Here is a 19,446-nt window from a genome sequence, read left to right as displayed (position 1 = left end):
AGTATAATTTATCTCATAAATGAGGCTCAGTTAAGAAAGATCCTCATCTTTTTAGGCCATGCCAAGTATCTTATATTTTTATAGCGTATGTAGGTGGATAGGCAAATGGGCCACCTAATGGTCAGTGGTCACTAATACCCATAAAGATTTAATCATTACTTACATATAATAATGCGCCACCGACCTTGGGAAGGAAGATGTTAGTTCTTCATCCACCGTTTAAACCAGAACACGACAATACTTACCACTGCTTGTTATAAAATATATGATGAGTAGGTGGTACCTACCCAGATGGCAAACACAATGCCCTATCATAATTTCTGAAATTATCATCATGCATTTTTTTTAAGCCGCAGAACAATATTAATTAACATAATTAATATAACAATACAAATTACAATAACATAATACCTCTCGCTGCACTTTACTAAAGTCTATATTATACTTAAAACGTATTATATTTATATTATCAGTGAAATGTAATTGCCAAGTATCGTATCTTATCGTGAAGATCATAGAAGTTTGACGTAAAAGCTTTAAACGATAAATAAATAGTAACTACATGAGAACTTCACTTACGCTATATACATGTATAAATATAATTAAGTATAAATCAAAAACAAATCTTTATTTAATATAAGAAAAAAAAAATCTACCACCGCTCCGAAAAGAACACTTCAGACTTAAGAAGAAAGAAGCACAGCGGAACTTTTTTTTAATATTTCTATTTGACACTTGTGTTATCATCTAAGTAGTCATTAGTTTTATAAACACACAAACGTTCCTAACGATATTTTAAAAGCCGGTGTAATCACTTCGCTTCGAGATTTTAGTTCCCAAGGTTGGTGGCGCATTGGCGCTTGGAACTAAGTTCAGTCTTCAGTTCATCCCTTGTGCCTGTAGTCACACTAATTAAATCCCCCTTTGAACAGGAACAACACAATACTAAGTAGGTATTGCTATTTGGCGGTGGAATATCTGATGAGTAGGTAACCTAGACGCCAAGTATGACAAATAGGACATTTCAATTATGTCGTATTTTTTATCTGTAACATCTTTCTTCCGACTTTCCTGCATCTGTGAGAGGATTTAACATGAAGCGGGGGAAGTACGCGCTATTTGATTTGACCAATCAGAGTACCAACTCATTTTCCAAGAGCATATAATTTTAATGTTGCATATTACCAAGTTGATATGACAAATTTGACACTTCATATATCAACAAAAGAGGATTCAAGGGAATGAAGTACGGACATATTATATTAAAAAAAAAATACAACACCTGTCGTATAAAAGTTTATTACAAATTTTACCTACTTAGATTTACTATAAATTACCTTAATGATACATGGTGTAAAAATTCAAACTACTAGTCATCTATTTATTTTGGTTACATATGAACATATTTTAATTCACACTTTATTTAAAAAAAAAATCACCGTACTTTACGGCTTGTAATAAAGTAATATGGCTTTAATAAAATGCATGTCATGAATATCATAATATAGCTGTATAATCCAACTCTTTCCCCCCCCCCCCCCCTAAATTTCTAAAATCCCAAACCGACGACTAATTACATTTAATAGTACATAGATAGCGTAAAAGAAATTACAAGAATAATATTTATTAAAAGTTTACTAAACGGTTTAAAAAATCAATAACAAAATAGGCTTGGAATATTATTTGATAGATAAAAAAGCATGTCATTTATGAATAATAAACTGTATCTTCTGTCATTAGTATTAATGGACAAGTAGGTTACTTGCCGGTTCTTCCCGATATAGTATCAATCCGAACCGGTGGCAGCGTCATGTATAATAAACTATTAAAAATTTTCCAAACAAAATTCTTATATAACCCCGATGACGTCAGGACGGGCAGATCGAAGACACATAAATTAGAGGTCCATGTCCCGAGCTATCGACGTATCAAATTTAATTACAAATTACTTTTGCGTGTATTATATTAGTCAATACATAATTATTATTTTTTACAAATAACCCTAAGCATATTAAAGATTCCGACTGTGACCCGTTTTTATCATTAACATTGCCTATGGTCAAATATTACGTATATAATAAAGAGCTTATGTATAAACATTCTTGTTTAGATATCACATATGTATTTATTTAATTAATTAGTAAATACTAGACAATGATGGCCCAAATAAAATAAAATAAATGTACCTATAAAAAGCCTCGTTACGAATTACATTTAATATTATTACATAAACAAAGATGAGATTCATCAAGATTTTTTTTTTTTATGTGAATAATTAAATATAATATTATTATTAATTTGTACATCATTTATTGACTGATGAATTAAAACTATTTATTAAAAATTTAATTTAATATAATTGGGTATTTGATGGCACTAATATTATGACAATTTTTTTTTTATGTTCACAAAACTTATTTTAGTGATACAATATGAAATTTCACAACGACGTTATACATTGTACACATAACAACACTAGACAAGATTGAATTTCTTATATTTTAGTTACAGTCATTGTCAAAAAATTTCAAAAAATCAATTACCAATAAAATAAAGAAATCGTGACAGCCCTGAAAAATTAAGCGAATTAATCAATAATCATTGTCACTCGGGATGAAGTAAGGGTTATGATACTTCATAAGTTCATACATTCAAATCTGTTCAGGTTTTTAAGAGTCACGGTGAATAAAGAAACTTACATACGAAACCTTATTCATTATTTTTTATTCAAATACCCAATTTCAATAATTATTTTATTATAAAACGATCACTAACGAGGTATACTGAGCGTTTATGAACATATTATCACAAGAATTTGTTATTACGTGTTATTTATATTGAGAATTATAACATTGCACAATATACTAATTATAACTAATAGGAATTGTTTTGGCACACCCTAATCCGTAATAAAACTCAACATATCTAATGTTTTTGGTAATCGAGTTGCCCTATTAGGGTTGTCAATGTTTGCAGAAATATGTAATTCTCCCATTTTGTAACAAATTTTAATTTTTTTTTTGGTATTTCAATAAAATTGATAACGACTTAAATACGCCGTAAATCAGGAATATAATAATGTATTAATTATACAATTAATACACGAGTGTAAATGAATTTATGGAAATTAAAAAATCATGAAATATACAAGATATTCCTTTCTTGATGTTGTGGTAATCATTACTTCATTTAAGTAAAATTCATTTTTATTAAATTTTCTTCCAAATTTTAATACAAACTTGACAACCCTAAGCTTAAAAATATATAGTATCCATTTTGTAAATTTAAAACAAAACAATTTCAAAATTAAATTACATAAAAAAAATTATTAAAAAAAATTGTTTGTTTTTTTTTTTTAAATTTAACTGACCTCTTGAATGGCTTCGAATTTCGAATATCTTTAATCTAAATACGGTAACAAGTAATCGTCTACAATGCTCACATTCATATGCCAACTGAAGTGGTTTACCCCGGGGACGGTCACGATGTGCAACCGCTTGCTCTTGTCCAGAGTCCTGAGTCCAATCTTATCTGATAAGTATATTTCTTGATTGCGCATCTCTACAACCGTTTCATTTGCATCGTAGTAGCCGAATTGACTGAAAATAATAAAAGATATTTTTATAAATGTTTCAAAAATATTTTCGACCCACAGCTGATCTCTACAATTAAATAATTAAAGATAAATGGCAATAACTTTTTGTTAAAATATAATAAAACAAATATATCAATTTTTTTAAGTTAACATATATATAAGCAATTCGAATGCGATGGTTGCTAGCAAACCAATTTGCTCTTAATCGTGATGAATTATTGTAATCTTTTGATATTTTTGTGGTGTACGATTATAAAATCAATTAATACAGTGATTAGACGATATTGAATACGTTTTATTTTGTGAATATCTCCATTGCACGCCCCATAGTCTTCCAAATGTCAAATCAATCCCCGAACCCAACTGTTCGGCATCCTGCTCCTCCGACATAAATATAAATCACCACTGTGACACCAACTTTGGAAACTAAGATCCCTAGTGCCTGAAGTTACACTGACTCACTCATCTCAATATTCGATGAGTGAGTTTTACCTAACCAGATGAGCTTGCACAAAACCCTACCATGAAATAAATATACTTAAAAAAAAAACTGTTATGTCTGGATTTTAAATCATGATTGTTGACATGACAGTTCTGGTTTCTTATATTTTATTTTAATTTATATGTACCTGCTCTGCCAGGGCGTGATAACTTGGTCGTCTGGTCCTCCAATGAGAACAAGTCTCTTTAATCGGAGCAAATTATTTTTGAAATCTTCTGATTTCGCAGACCTGTAAGAAAAAATTAACTTTATTAAAAACGAGCTAGTTTTCTATCTAGCTAGTCAGTTAGCATTAGCAGTCGTTAAAACACCTAATTTTATCTTCTATTGTAACATGGCGTTACAATACAATTTTTTATGGTATATTAGAGAAACTTACTAACAAAGTTTTCAATAATGCACAAGAAATACTAATTTATCAAAATTATACACAGAATTAAAGTATATTATTAAACTTGTTGCAATTCAATGGTTATTGGAGCTTATAGGCAATATTTTACTGAATAATTAATAGTAAACAGCTGTTACTGTTGTCTTAAATTAGAATCTGTTTTATTTCACAAAATTCATTAACTAAATTTTTTTCATCATAGATATAAAGATATCACCATAGATATAAGATTAAACTGAATATAAAGCTAAGCCGTTACATAATTAAGATTCAACCAAAGAGAATCGACTAGAAACTTAGTACATATTATTATTTTCAAATTTAGAAATGAACTATATATATATATATATATATATTAATATACTTAACGTAGCTTTAACTTGCTAGGTGAAATTAAGTGTAATAGATTTTATCTTGAAAATAAAATTCATTTTGAAATTTAATAACTGTCAATGAAAAAGGCTAACTAATCTTGATATAAAACTATGCAACTTTTATGGGTCGATGTTTTTTTCAGTTATGTTGGTTGAGATTAAGAATATTCATATTAAATATGTATTTATATTCGTAAACAATATAATTAATAATTATATTTATCGACTTTTCTGACGTAAATTAGTTCAATGAAATCACTTATCTCTGACCTTAGGTTCAAGATTTATTTATAATCGTAAAAGAATACGCTAAAACACATGATTATACATGCGTCATATAATAAAAAAATATATATGTATTATAATAAGAAATATATATTATAAAATAATTCCATAAAAACAATAAAAATGATTTGGTACAAATGAAAAAAAAAATAAAACAAAAAAGCCAGGTTCCACCGAGATTTGAACTCGGATCGCTGGATTCAGAGTCCAGAGTGCTAACCATTACACCATGGAACCGGATGACTATCGTATCGAAATTCTTGTACTAATTTAACTTTTGAAAGTTTCAGTCAATAGCTTCAATGTTTAATTACTATTATATTAAAAAAAAAAAAAAAAAATTATCACATTTTTACTCCCTTCAAAAGACAATATTTTAAATATTCAAAAAATAGTATTAAATATATACTTACATGATATGATTATTTATATAAGGCAGGTATACACTGTATGACTCATATAATGTTTGATGGTATGGGTCTCTCCAATAGTTGCCGACTGACGTGTGCTGCCCAACCCTAGAATAGAATAATTCATATGCTGATTCTTTGACTAGTCCAGGGAATACAACATGGAGGAATCCAGCTGAAAAATAAAATGTTTATATTGTTAATTCTTTATAAGTTCTATATAGTTCTTTATATGAACAAAAAAAATACATTGTTTTTCTTTTTTAATAAAGTTAAGAATGTAAGTTGAAATCCTAAGCTTTACTCTAATATACTCTGTTAATCTATGAAAACAGCATTTAAATCCATTGCCTACTTTAAAAGATCTGAGCATGGGATAAAGATCTAGGATGGTAAACGACTTAGTTTTACACAATGTAGATTAAGAATGATCTTATACGAGAATAAAAATAATAATACCTCCATATTGACCAGCTTGCGGTGAGCTCAAGGATATAAATGTGCTAACAGACACATTGGAGAATGTTTCAACAATGCCCCGTGCTAGTAGACCGCCTTGAGAATAACCTGTAATTAAGATAAATAATCTCATTAACATTTCAAATACAATACAACAATACATACAATTTCTTTGTTTTCGTTTAAATCTAGTCTTAGTAAGCATATAAGTTCTTAGTACACTATTCTATATTTAGATATTTAAGCGTTTTGCAAAGTCATGTCATTCAATAGGAGTAATATTCAATCCTATTGTCATATTACAAAATATATCAAAAAAAATATTTGAAAATAGCATATATATTGACAATTATGCTTCTTATAAAAGATTTAATAATTCGGAAATATAAAAGTGTTTCATGTATTAACCACAGAGTAATTAGTTGTCATAGTTTACAGCTTGTTTTTAGTAGGTATGGTATTTGGCCAGTGGTTCCACATACCTTTGCTTACAGAGGGAAGCATGCATAAAAGGTTTTTCAAGTGAAAAAAATAATTGTTAGTGTAAATATATATATTTTTTTTAAATTTTGATAATGCTTATGAACTAAAAATATAATAAATATGTATGTCTATCTTATAAACATCTCATATTTTAGTTTGGTCATTTATAGATCATAATGTAAATAGTCCTATTATTATAGAGCTATTCACATTATGATTTTTTTTTATGGATATTAAAGTTGGAAAGAAAATATGTTCTTTTGAACAAACTAACCAATAAGATTGATTCCCTCCGGGTGTTTACTTGAGATATTAGCAACATCCAAGCCAATCTCCAAAACTTGATGCCACATTGTTTCCAAGCTGGACCAGCTCTCAAATCTATTGACATTATAAACTATTGTACCGGGATGTTTCTGAAATTTAATAGAATTTTTATATTATTTTCTAAATCTCAAGTATGTATATTATTATTTTTTAAATGAAAAGATTACAGAATAAAATTTGTTTGATATTTTATTATCATATAGTTAAACATATGATACAATACAATGAGATAAATATAGTTAATAATATAATTTTATGTAAGTTGAGCTAAGTAGTGATGAAATACACTGGCACAAGGGACAAGCACCTTAGTTCCTAAGGTTAGTGGCGCATAGGTGATGTAAGGAATCGTTAGTATTTCTTACAGCACCTTTGGTGGTGACCACTTACCATCAGGTGGCCCATATGCTCGTCCGCCAATCAATGCCATAAAAAAAAGAAAAAAGAAATGGAATATGCTCCGCTTAAAAACATACCTCCTCAATTCTGCGTTTTATCATTTCCATACTACCACTTCCAGTCATGATCCCGTGAATTAAAACCACGGGTTTGTAAGTAAAGCTTTGGTGAAATAATAAAGTTAGCACGAAAAATAAAATATTTGCCATTGAAGACATTGTAGCAGCTTCCGATACGAGAACAAAGAAATGTTATTTAAACTTTGTAAAAAGTCAATACGGTTTTTTTTTAATTTAGTAATAGCATTTATATGTTAAATAAACAAAATAGACTCATAAAATGTTTGGAGTTTAATATAATGTAAATAAACAATAAACGCAATAATTTTTAATAAAATTTTACGGGACACAGGATCTACTTGATACGATTTAAATTACTACTGTCGTAGTGTCGTCTGTCAGAGTGTCAGTGGCATTTTAGAAAAAAAACATGATTGAATATTGAAATTGCCAGCTTTTAAGAATCATAGTTACCCTTAATATAATCTTCGTGAAAATAGATAAATACTTTTAATTACTGCATCGTTGACAATAACCCGAATTTTTATCCATTTTTTTAAAGAAGAACCTCCAAAGTCCTGTTGTTATATTGCTGACACATTATGTGTAAAATAAATCAAGCCAATCTCGTGTCAACTGTAATATAATATAATCTAAATTATTTTATATACTAGTTGTTGTTGTACTTCTAATAATTGCAGCTTTACTAACTCATTACTGTAGTAAAGCTAATAATCATATTTTTAAAACAATAATGTAAAAAGAATAAAATTAATTTAAGGATTGATGGAGGATTTAGGATTTACATTTATTTATGTTTAAGGTTAATTTTCATGTAAAAATGACAATATCTAATGTTTTCTGTTTGCATTTTTTAATTTGTAATGAAATAAATATGTCATTTTGTTTAATAATTTAAATCAAAATCAAATCAAAAACTCTTTATTTGGACATACACATTGTACAAATCATAAAATAAAATAAAAAATATACAAAATGACAAAAAACAGGACAGAATGTGATGCCCAAATTGGTAAACCACTCAGCTTGTGTTGAAACCATTGTTAAATGAGCTTCAACGCTGGTATTCTGTGGTCGCCAGTAGCTACGATTATTAATTAAATTAATACGCAATTTGATACATGTGGCCGAGTACAAGTTGAGCCAATCAAACAATTTTATTTCTGTCCCGAGTAATACTTCAGTGAAAATATGACTGCATCTATCATCCGACTGATCAGTGTTGCCACCTTTAAATTTTTTAAGGCGCTAGGTCAAGAGTAAAAAGTCGCCAGATTTCAGAAATTTGGATTTAAAAAAAAAACACCAAATTCCGCTAAAATTGCATTTAAATCTCAGACAAAGAAACCCTTATTTAAATTAAAAACAAACGAATATGTATGTCGTTCTTATTAATTATATAATTTTACGTATTTTTAAAATTTTGTGTTTTTTACCAGAGTGCATTAAAGAGTTTTACTAACTTACAATTTACTAAACATAAACATTATATTCGGTATACATAACTTGACATAATGAGTAGTATTGTATATGCAATAAAATAAAACCACATAAATAATGTTAATTTGTTATTCATTTGTACCTAATCAGTAGAAAAAATCAAAAGAAACAAGTAAAAAAAATTTACAAGTTATAATTCAAGATTATCAAATGTTATATCTTCTATAACTTCGTCATCATTCACAGATGCAGACGCTACTTCTGACGACGCTGACGCCGATGCTGAAGATGTTGTTGGATGTGGTTGAATTTTGTAAGAGTACTTTGTGTTTTTGCCAATAGCTGCAATGACATGTTGTGGTAATTCATAATTGTGAAATTATGAAATTCCGAAATGGTAGGGTATTTCCCTCTCAAAAATGTGTTGCCAGATTACATATCTAAAAACCGCTAAAAACCACCAAAAAAAATAAAAGCGCTATATAATGAAAAAATACCACCAGAAGCCTTGAAAAAACACCAGTTCTGGTGGGAAAACCACCAAGGTGGCAACACTGCGACTGATCATAAACCGACTGTTTTGATGCAACTGTCAATGTCACTTGTTAATTGTCATTAACACGTGCTTGTCATATGGGTACTATACGTCCCGGCTTATTAATTATTTTTAAGTAAAAATCTTGAATATTTATGTTGATAATTATTTGTTAGCAAGCTAGGAAATAGTGTCTTTAACACGAACAAAGAAATTAGAGTGAATAAGTTAAAATTTAACGTAGTTTTTTATGTAATTACCATTCTAAAATTAAAAAAAAGTTATGTTCGCATAGTTATGTGCTTTTAACTCTTAAAAGGTAATAGTAATTTTCTTTTTTTTATACATTTTAATTACCCTAATGTATATATATAAAATCACTGTTTTTATTTTAAGGTTATTTATAAATCCAAGTGAACATGGCTTCTACGTCATTAGCGGAACAGCTACAAAAGCTTTCCGTTCCACAATCATCTATTTACAAAGATGATAACAAAAAGTCGTCTCTACTTTTTGACCCAAAGGAAGCAGCTTTGAAGGACCGCAACACCTTTTATGAAATTGGAATAAGTGGCCTTAAAGAACTAATTGCATTGTACGAAGGCTTTCGTGTATTCGAAGACTCCTTGTTTAGTATAACCTCTATAGATTTTGAAAGAGCTGTACAGAGTAAAGAGGTTAATCAGAATTTAAATGAAACAATTGAAAAGTTCCTCATACAACTCTCCCCATACCTGCTCCTTCAATCCTCTCACAAAGCATTGGAATGGCTCGTCAATAGATACCACATACATGAATACAATCAAGATGCAATAATGATGCTAATCCTACCGTATCATGAGACAAAGATATTCATTCGATTCATACAGCTATTTAAATTGAATTCTACTTCAAATAGATGGAATTGGTTGGAGTCGATACAAAAATGCAGTGTACCATTGACGAGACAAATTTTATACAATCAGTGTGTCTCCAACACAGCCACATTACAATTCATAACTAAAAGTGTCTCCAAATATGTAACAGAATTTGGTGAAAGAGCGAATCAATTGAACACGGTATATGCATTTTTCTGTTCAACTGCTATTGGCATTATAAATACCAGCAAACATGTTACCGAATCTATAATAAATGCTTTATTACCGACATTGTTAATGGGTCTAGAATCTTCCGTTAAGGATTTCAGATCTGCTGCATATGTTATAATTGGATATCTATCTACCAAGGCTACATTTAAAAAGAACACTATAAATGAAGTCATATTTCGATTAATGACCTCTGAATTTGACTTGTCATATGATGTTGTGTTGCTTATAAATTTAATTTATACAAATCAAAAACATTTAACTAAGATACCGGAAGGTGTGCTGTGTAATATATCAGTTGATGTTATGAATGAAATGTGTAAGCATTTAATGAAGTTGGTCGAACTGAAAATTAATATTCAGACCCTTAGCTTGGTATTTCTGCACAGTATATTGCCTCTTGTTCAAAATAATATTGAAGATTTTCGAAGGTTTAGCCAACTACCCGAAATATTTATTGATGTTGTGGACTTCAAGAATCAGCAGCCTGAGAAGATTGTTATGTAAGTTTTCAAATGACTTTTGCCTAAATAGAACAGATAAAAAAAAAAATATCAATTACTATATATGTATTATATTATTAATTTAATTTTCATTTTATTTATTTATTAAATTCATTAAACTTATATTTATTTTTTCCAATATGTATTTAAATGATTCAGATATGGAATATTACTGTTAAAAATAAAAATGTATTAAAATAATTTATGTTTAACATTTACAGATGTGCACTGACTGCATTAAAATCCTCTAATAGTGATAATAAGGATGATGAAAGTGATATTGAAATTATTGATGAAGATGATGAAATTTCAAGCAAGATATTGTCTTGGTATTCACAGTTCTTGAAAAACATAGAAACCAGATACCCGGAAACATTTGATAAAGTAATTAAGAAATTAATGGGATCTAATAGCAAATTACCTTCTAAACAAAAACTGCAGCTATCCAAAGTTTTAGGGTTCAAGCCAGCTGTTGCACGTAAAGTTGGAAGTGCATACTTATTCGAAAACCTGAATCATATCAACCCAGAAATGAGAGTTGAGGCTGTTAATTATATTGCAAAAGAATTTCAATCATTGAAAATAGAGAACAAAGGCTTTGTGAAAGATTCCATTGTGAGCAGATTAAAGGATGATAGTATGGACGTGGTTTCGGCGGCTTTAGAAATTCCAAATAAAGATTTCAAGGATTTGCTCGATGAACATGATTTAACAAATGTTTTTGTTTATATTGCTTCTAAATGTACTAAGAAATGGTTGAGTGTAGTAAGAAAAATGATTAGCAAATTTTGCTCAATGGATACATTGCCGGTCAACCATGAAATCGTCCTATCCCTTATGCCGTATTTATTTCCAAAAGACGAACAATCAGCTCAGCTCACATACAAAATACTGTCTTCTCCATGGGGTAAAAAATTCGGACTGAAAAATAAACTCACCGCTTTTAAAAATTCATGTGAAGATAATCCTGAAGTGATTAATCAATGTGTATTTAAAGCCCTATTTGTTGATAAGTGTATACAATTTGATAACATTCTCGACTTTAATCTTTTGAACAAAGAAAGCACTCTTGATCTTTGCTTTTTTATACTTCTGAAGTCATGTTCATTAAATAATGCACCGGTTTCAGAAACAACAGCTGTATTAAATCTTTTATTAGATGCAGTTCAAAGTAGAGTAATAGTTTCGAGTTCAGAGAGTTCACTCTTTTCAGCGGATGTGATGGTAGAATTTATTAAACTTTCTAAAAAAGATCAAATTTTGTTTGAAGTAATGGAATATATCCTCTACAGTATCACGGAGCAGCTGAATCCTGATGTTATTACTACACCATGGTGTAATTTACTTAATACACCCGAAACTATTCTCATCAGACGATTGTATGAAATATTTATAACGGGATGTGGAATTCCAACATATGGGGATAATTATGCCAAATTGACACAAAAGCTTTTAGAGAAATTGTTTAAAACTCCAAAGGAAAAATTCGAATTCGTGGCAAATTTCGCTTGTGGGCATATATTATACGCCACTGATCCGAAAGATGTAATCGCGCCAGAACTTCAGCTTCGTAGCCTTAAGTTAATGACAAACTTTCTGTCTATCCAAAACAATACTGACTGGATTTATGACTCCGACGTTCTGATATTAACAATACTCTTTGATTTAAATAATTCGATTGCGCCAATACGTCAGTGTGTTGTCAATATAATAAATAATGTATTAAGAGATGCACCAGATAAAAAAAATGTTTATGTGCAGTTATTAAAAGAATTAATCGATCACGAACAAGAGTTGATACTCGATCATGAACAAGTGCCCCAAGTACTTAAGACGATACTGACCCAAAAATCTATGCAAACAAAAATATTTAGAAGAAATTGCTTATTAAAATTAACATCGATTCTAATTGGAGATACACCAGCACATATAAAGTCATCACTTGTAAAAATCCTTTCCAATATCAATAATGAATCTACTTTTTGTAACGTAATTCCTGCACTTGATAGTGTACAGAAACGTCTAAAACAAAATGAATTTAATAAAAAATTCGCTTTCGATATTTATGAATCAAATTTGATCAGAACTGTGTATTCACAAATAAACGAAACCACTGTTACTACGTTTAATAAAGAACAAGTTTGGAAAATAATTGAAATTGGATTGAAAGAGTACAAAGAATGTGTTTTAAATGAGGACATGTCGTTTGTATGTCCAAGTGTTTTAATAATGAGACAAATCAACGAGGATGTTTTTAAAAAAATACCAGATGAAAAAACTAAAGACTTCGTCTATTTGATAACTTTAGCTGGAACGTTCAGCAATAATCCTAGTATTTCGAGTGTAGCCTCAAAAGTTATGAAGAAGATACACATAGATTTTAAAGATTTCAAGCCTATTCTTGACAAGATGCTAAATGTGGTAGATCCTGCAGCTAACGTACCAAAAAAGAAAAAAGCTACAGTATCAATGCTCTCGCATCATTTAGCCGATACCGATGAATGGCGACTTGGACTTACCATTCTTGAATATGTTCAAAGTAAAAAGAAAATGACTGTAGATAGTTCATTTGTCACAATTTTATTCCAGATACTCAATAAATGTTTGAGATTTGAAGAACAATCCCATGTCGAATATACAAAACAACTAATTTTGTCGTCACTATGGTATTTCTGTAAGAAATTTGTTAATGATACAGATAAAGAACAAATTAAGTCGATCAAGAATATTTTCGATGTTGAGACCGTCGTGCAATGCATAAGAGGAACGCAAAATCCACAGACGCAACATCATGCCTTGATACTACTATCTCACGCTGCGTATATGCTACCTGAACAAGTCCTTCACCACACTATGGAAATATTCACATTTATGGGATCGTCAGTATTGAGACACGACGATGCCTATAGTTTCCAAATAATTACAAAAATAATAGAAACCCTTGTACCAATTTTAGTGAAATTAGATAAAAACATCGAGGATTACACGGAAAAAGAATTCCAACAGCTACAAAAACGCGTCGTTCCTGTTTTACGTATTTTTGCAGATGTGGTTCTTCATGTACCTGAACACAGAAGATTACCACTTTATAAGAAACTTATAGAAACACTAGGACCTAGTCAGTTTCTTTGGGTATTTCTTGCTTTATTACTCGAAACCCATATCGCTCATTTTAGCGATGACAAGAAAAAGGATAAGACAACGCCAAAAAGCTTAGCCGAACAAGAATCACCAATCAATAGAATGGACTTTGGACAAAGTATTTTGTTGGAATTCACGCCTGAAGTTTGTTTGGAAAATTTTACGAAGTTAATAATTTATATGAGATCTTTGCCATTACAAAAAGATGAAAACGCGATGGATACCGATGTGGACCCCACTGATATTTTCAGCATCAATGGGCACACGCCTTTCCAATTAAGACATTATAAATATGTAATTGTGACTTTCATGAATACTTGTTTATCTTCATCGAGATTTATACAGCATAATAGTCAAGCCGTTGACATAAAAACAATGGAGCATCATTATAAAATGTTCATTATTAAAATATTAACGTTTATTCAAAGTATACCAAAAATGGGTGATGAGAAAACGGGAAAATATTGGCGTGTAATGTTGCACTACAGTTACGATTTGTTAGATCACACTAATAATTTGTTATCTGCGCCTATGTTCTTGTCTGTTGTCCGGGGTCTGTTGCCGCACAGTTTACAAACAGTCCGAAAGAAGGCGATGGAGTTACTAAATTCAAAAATTCAAACGAGTCCCGAGATGTTCGCTGATGTCGATAAGAAATTACTTTTCTCATTGCTTCCAGAACTCTTAAATATTGTAAAAACTATTGAAATTCACAATGATGACCTCAATGAAAATGATGCTCAGGAATTAGAATTGAATCAACAAACAGCTCTATTATCGTTGAAGTTATTGGCTCGAATGTTAGCTTCAGAAAATCCACAGCCATTTAAGCCAGTTTTAGAAACGGTAACCGATTACACATGCAATTCAAATATACCTGGCAACGTGATGGCGTCTATTGTCCTTTGCCTTGCTGAACTGTGTGGAAATTTGAAGGCACATGCGTTAGGAAGCTTGAGAAAATTTATGCCGGCTCTAATTAAAGTTCTCAAAAAACAACGCAAATCTGATACACCGGAACTAGTTTTATTGAGTACTGTCACAGCTATTTCGAAGATCGTTGAAAGTCTTCCGTTGTTCTTAAGTCCGTATTTACAGAAAATTCTGTATGAGTACGCAATATTATTTGCTAAGTGGCAAGAATACGAAAAAAATAGTAAACACTCACCGATCACATCTAAATTGATAAATATAAAGAAAAAGATCGCCAGCTCGATTCCACCGAGAGTATTGATACCGGTAGCGAATGAGACTCATAAATTAATATTGGAAAAGGAAAACTTTAATGCTGTTGGTCCAGTAATGTCTGTTCTAGCTGATAGTTTCGGCAACATGACTACTGCTGATTTTGCCGCACTACAGCAAGATTTGACGTCATTCTTCCTATCGGCTTTACAATTAAGAGGCGAAGCGTCCGATAAAAACATCGATGTTAATGTTATCGACACGGCAGAGGATGAAGTTGTAAATGCCCTAGTCAGTCTCGTTCTTAAGTTGTCTGAAACGAGCTTTAGGCCGTTCTATTTCAAGATCTATGACTGGGCAATAAGAACTAATATTGAGGGTCGTAAGGATAGAAGTATCACATTTTATAGGTATGTTTTATGTTAATTAATTAAACGAATTATAAAGATATTGTCCATGGTTAAAAATATTTTTTTTTCCAGGTTGAGCAGTGCTATCGCTGATAAATTAAAAGGACTCTTTGTATTATTCGCTGGTCACTTTGTGAAAAATGCGGCGGAACTTCTGGACGCGTGCAACAATAGCAAAACGGAAGACCTATTCTTTGATACAGACGATAAGTGTATTTCATTGATCAAATATGTCATCAAAACACTGCACATAGTGTTCTTATACGACAGCCAGACCTTCTTAAATAAGGACCGATTCGAAACCCTCATGCAGCCGATTGTAGATCAATTGGAGAATACTGTAGGCGGAATAGCAAATCTTAAAACGAGGGCAACTGAGTTTATAATCCCCTGTATATCCCAGTTCGCTGTGGCAACCGCTGACGATTCGCTTTGGAAGCTATTAAATTATCAGGTTTTATTGAAGACGAGACATAACGACGCGGAAATAAGGTAAAAATACCTATAATTATACATAATATAAAAACAATGTTAATTTTTTGTCGCCCGTCGTCCGTTTTTTAGAGTCTTAATTATACGTTAATATTTTTTTTCAGACTCGCAGGCTTGGAATGCCTCGTGGCAATGGCATCTCAATTGGGCAGCAACTGGCTCCCGCTCTTAGCGGAAAGTGTACCTTTTCTCGCAGAGTTGCTCGAAGATGGCGATCAGAGAATAGAAGTAGCAACTAAGAATGCAGTTCGTACATTGGAACAGATCCTCGGGGAACCGCTTGAAAAATATTTTTAATAGTTCGCGTATGCAACAAGTACTATAGTACAGTTTTATAATAATAAATGATATAATCTTTATAAACAATTATTGTATTTTATTATTATTAATAATAATGCCCCATAAATCAAATTTCAAACAATATAATTTAAATATATAAAAAATATTAAAAAGTGGCAAAGATGCTTATAGAAAAATATAAATAATAATAATTAATACAAGGAAGCTCTCATATATTTTAGTACTTGACCGATTATCATGCAATTTTTATATATGTTATAATCGTTAGGGGTAGAGAAAAGGAGAAGTACCTAACACCTGAAATCCCTTCAGATGTTAGGTACCCTACCTTACGTCCTTTATAAACCCAACGCGCGGGCAGAAACTATTAATTACACAATAACGAAGATAATTATGTCGTGATATAAGTAATACTTATTTCATGCAAATCTAGGAATCATCATTATCACTTCATTCGCAGACCAAATATCGCGATGCATATTAATTGTCAATGCACTGTCAACTTCATGCGTTGTCACGAATTTCGAAATAGAGAATGTTACGCTCGTTTCGATTGTACGTGACGTGAACGACACGACATGAATTTCTAGGGATTTTATATTATAGTAATAGCACCAACCCGTAAAAGTGTAGCACTTTAGCAAAGACCTACCTCTTAGAAATAAGGTTTGGTGCATATATCACTATGATGTTCCAGTGCGGGTTGAATATAATTTTATCTGACACATAGGTTCTTCTACACCGTTAATTCCTGCACCGGTAAGCATGTGATAAATATAATATAGAGATACAAATTGAGCACAGTAAAGTTGGTCCCCGATTTGGCTGCGCGTTCTTTCCACATGACCACCTCCAATAGCATCTATTTTTGCTGTCCACAAATAAGACATTTTTTTAGTAATCTAGCTTAAATCTAATTTAATTGTTATTAATAATTTAGATATAATGACGAGTAAATTGATGTCTTAAATTGGGTGCACTAATTAAAGGTTATAAATATACATATTATTGAATTTGTGATATTCTCATCTACATGTAAATTAATTTGAATGCCTGAGAATTAATCGGGTGGTCCGTAAAATTTAATTTATTTGTTGTAATTGGCAGGAGTATCCTTCAAGGTGGTTTCGTATCAATAAAAGCTTATTAATTCAAAATAACAATTGATTAAACGATAAATTATAATTTGAACTAGTGACTACTACTAATAGTTCTGAAGCTGCTTAACTAAGGCATATCATTTATGTATACCCAAAATTATTACCTGCATATAATTATTAAAGGTATTTAATCTTCACAATACACTTGATTCTAGTTATATTCAAAATTGTAGGCCATAAATAATATTAATCAAAAATTTGACTTCAAATTCCTATGAGATTTTCGTTTATAAAGTTAAAAAGGCTATTGAAAAATGGACGTTTTCAGCAGACGCTTGGGAATTGCTGGTGCGGCTCTGTTAGACGGTTGAAAGAAAATGGACCATTTTGGGATATTACAATAAATTCGATATTATTTCAGTTACCTTTTGAAAACTATTGTAATTGAAATTGAAAAGTTTATTTCAAAATGTTATTGAACTTAAACAAAAATAAAGAGAGCTATTCGGTACATTGAATAGAAGGGTTTGCTTCAGAAACTAAACGTCGTATTTATTATTGTTTCATTTAAATTTATTTTAGGAATGCAGAATTGCAATTGGGATTCCTCATGGCAATGCTGGAGAGTTTTATCCATTTGATCTATAAGAGGTATATTGTATTACTCTGTAAAGCTCTATGCAATACCGTTTGGGTAGGTACCGATCACTCATCACATAAAAAAAACATCCTTCAAAAACAATTCGCCTTCAGCCACAGGGTTAACCATCTAAGATTTTTCATTTCTCGTGCCTGTATTACATTACTTAATTTTCCCTTTATTGCGAAACACAGTAATTATATAAATATTAAGTTTAGCGGTAGCATGATTGTAGAGGTTGTGGTACCATTATAAAAGTGCATACAGATTGTACCCAAAAATTATCTTGTTTTACTACCACGCCAAAAAAATGTTCATATTAACTGCGACTAAAGCTGTATTGAAAAAAATGATACGTCAACATTTGCAACAAATAAATTGAATCAGTCATAGTAAAGTGGGCGAATACTATTGTACTAGGATAATTTTCATACTACCTGAAGTTTAAGCTATAGGTACATACAATCAAAAATATGCTTAGAATTAAATTATCAAGTTTCTATAGGTATTCTTATTTATTAGAAGCTTGGCATTAGTTACCATCCATTTAAGATCTTATTTAAATTTAATTTATGTTATGGTCTACTCAAAACTAATTTATCGAAAGTAAATTCAATCAGAGGTATAATTATTACAATGTTATTTTTAGTAAAGCAGTCAACAGAATATATCGTTTGATCTAATATAATTCCGCGGAATTGGAAACACGTCCGACAACCAATTTCGTTGATACGAATACTTTGTATCTGTCGATTTATAAAGATATATCTCATTATAACGGTCAGTGTATAATAATTCTGTCATGTCATTTATTTCTTTAGGCAGGCTCTTTAAATGCCGACATATTGAGTAATAAATGATAAATGATTCCGGTAAACGCATTTACTGCACGTTTAAGATTAATTGGGATACCAAAATCAACCATTTCTACATAGAATGAAAGAAAGTCGCTTCCTTTTGTCTGGCTTAGATCTTTTAAGCTAAATAACGGATTTTAATTAATAAACAAAGTGATTCAAGAGAAAGACAATACAAAACATATATATTATACTAGAGAAAAGTTGAGACCTTCAACTTTCCAAGTCGGTGAGGAACAGGAATCATCTTCTAGTGTTTGTTCTTCAATAAAAATCCCTTATTGTACTCGTGTTTGCCGGGAAGGCACCCAAAACTAGTATTTATTTCAGTATATAAGCAATATTTATGTATTTCATACTAAAACTTCTGAACTGCCCTGCATATTCTGGTTTGGAATAGTACTTTTTTCAGTTATGAATTACAAAAACTCTCTTCGTTTGCCTATTAGTATG

At 30.7% G+C, this 19,446-nt stretch overlaps 2 protein-coding genes and 1 non-coding gene across 3 annotated transcripts; 1 reads left to right on the top strand and 2 right to left on the bottom strand.

Moving 5' to 3' along the window:
• Nucleotides 1-2,271: 2,271 nt before the first annotated feature.
• Nucleotides 2,272-7,673, bottom strand: LOC125076987 (lysosomal thioesterase PPT2 homolog). The gene is made up of 6 exons (XM_047688753.1): nucleotides 7,303-7,673; nucleotides 6,774-6,915; nucleotides 6,017-6,124; nucleotides 5,561-5,732; nucleotides 4,225-4,326; nucleotides 2,272-3,599 (listed from the first exon to the last, which is right to left on the bottom strand). Exons 1-6 carry the CDS (start codon nucleotides 7,441-7,443, stop codon nucleotides 3,401-3,403), a joined length of 864 nt encoding a protein of 287 aa, XP_047544709.1. The 5' UTR covers nucleotides 7,444-7,673; the 3' UTR covers nucleotides 2,272-3,400.
• Trnaq-cug lies at nucleotides 5,313-5,384 on the bottom strand. Its single transcript has one exon. It is a non-coding gene; the product is annotated as a tRNA-Gln (tRNA).
• Nucleotides 7,674-9,392: 1,719 nt separating the features above from the next.
• On the top strand, nucleotides 9,393-16,456 carry LOC125076966 (HEAT repeat-containing protein 1 homolog). The gene is made up of 5 exons (XM_047688721.1): nucleotides 9,393-9,599; nucleotides 9,677-10,868; nucleotides 11,090-15,604; nucleotides 15,677-16,096; nucleotides 16,201-16,456. The coding sequence occupies exons 2-5, from the start codon at nucleotides 9,700-9,702 to the stop codon at nucleotides 16,391-16,393; spliced, it is 6,297 nt and encodes a 2,098-aa protein (XP_047544677.1). The 5' UTR covers nucleotides 9,393-9,599; nucleotides 9,677-9,699; the 3' UTR covers nucleotides 16,394-16,456.
• Nucleotides 16,457-19,446: the final 2,990 nt, after the last annotated feature.

This window comes from Vanessa atalanta, chromosome 3, assembly GCF_905147765.1.
Source record: "Vanessa atalanta chromosome 3, ilVanAtal1.2, whole genome shotgun sequence".
In the NCBI taxonomy this organism is placed as follows: Eukaryota; Metazoa; Arthropoda; class Insecta; order Lepidoptera; family Nymphalidae; genus Vanessa; species Vanessa atalanta.
The sequence above is the reverse complement of the archived record's forward strand: the minus strand, read 5'-3'. Positions and strand labels throughout refer to the sequence as shown.

What these genes read in the sequence shown, in the direction of transcription:
- LOC125076987 (XM_047688753.1), bottom strand. Translation starts at nt 7,443, where the DNA reads ATGTCTTCAATGGCAAATATTTTATTTTTCGTGCTAACTTTATTATTT. An exon ending in TAAAACGCAGAATTGAGGAG is followed by an intron (nt 6,916 to 7,302) that starts GTATGTTTTTAA and finishes ATTAAATTTCAG; the next exon opens with AAACATCCCGGTACAATAGT. An exon ending in GCAAGCTGGTCAATATGGAG is followed by an intron (nt 5,733 to 6,016) that starts GTATTATTATTT and finishes TTTATTTTTCAG; the next exon opens with CTGGATTCCTCCATGTTGTA.
- LOC125076966 (XM_047688721.1), top strand. Translation starts at nt 9,700, where the DNA reads ATGGCTTCTACGTCATTAGCGGAACAGCTACAAAAGCTTTCCGTTCCA. An exon ending in CAGCCTGAGAAGATTGTTAT is followed by an intron (nt 10,869 to 11,089) that starts GTAAGTTTTCAA and finishes TAACATTTACAG; the next exon opens with ATGTGCACTGACTGCATTAA. An exon ending in AGAAGTATCACATTTTATAG is followed by an intron (nt 15,605 to 15,676) that starts GTATGTTTTATG and finishes TTTTTTTTCCAG; the next exon opens with GTTGAGCAGTGCTATCGCTG.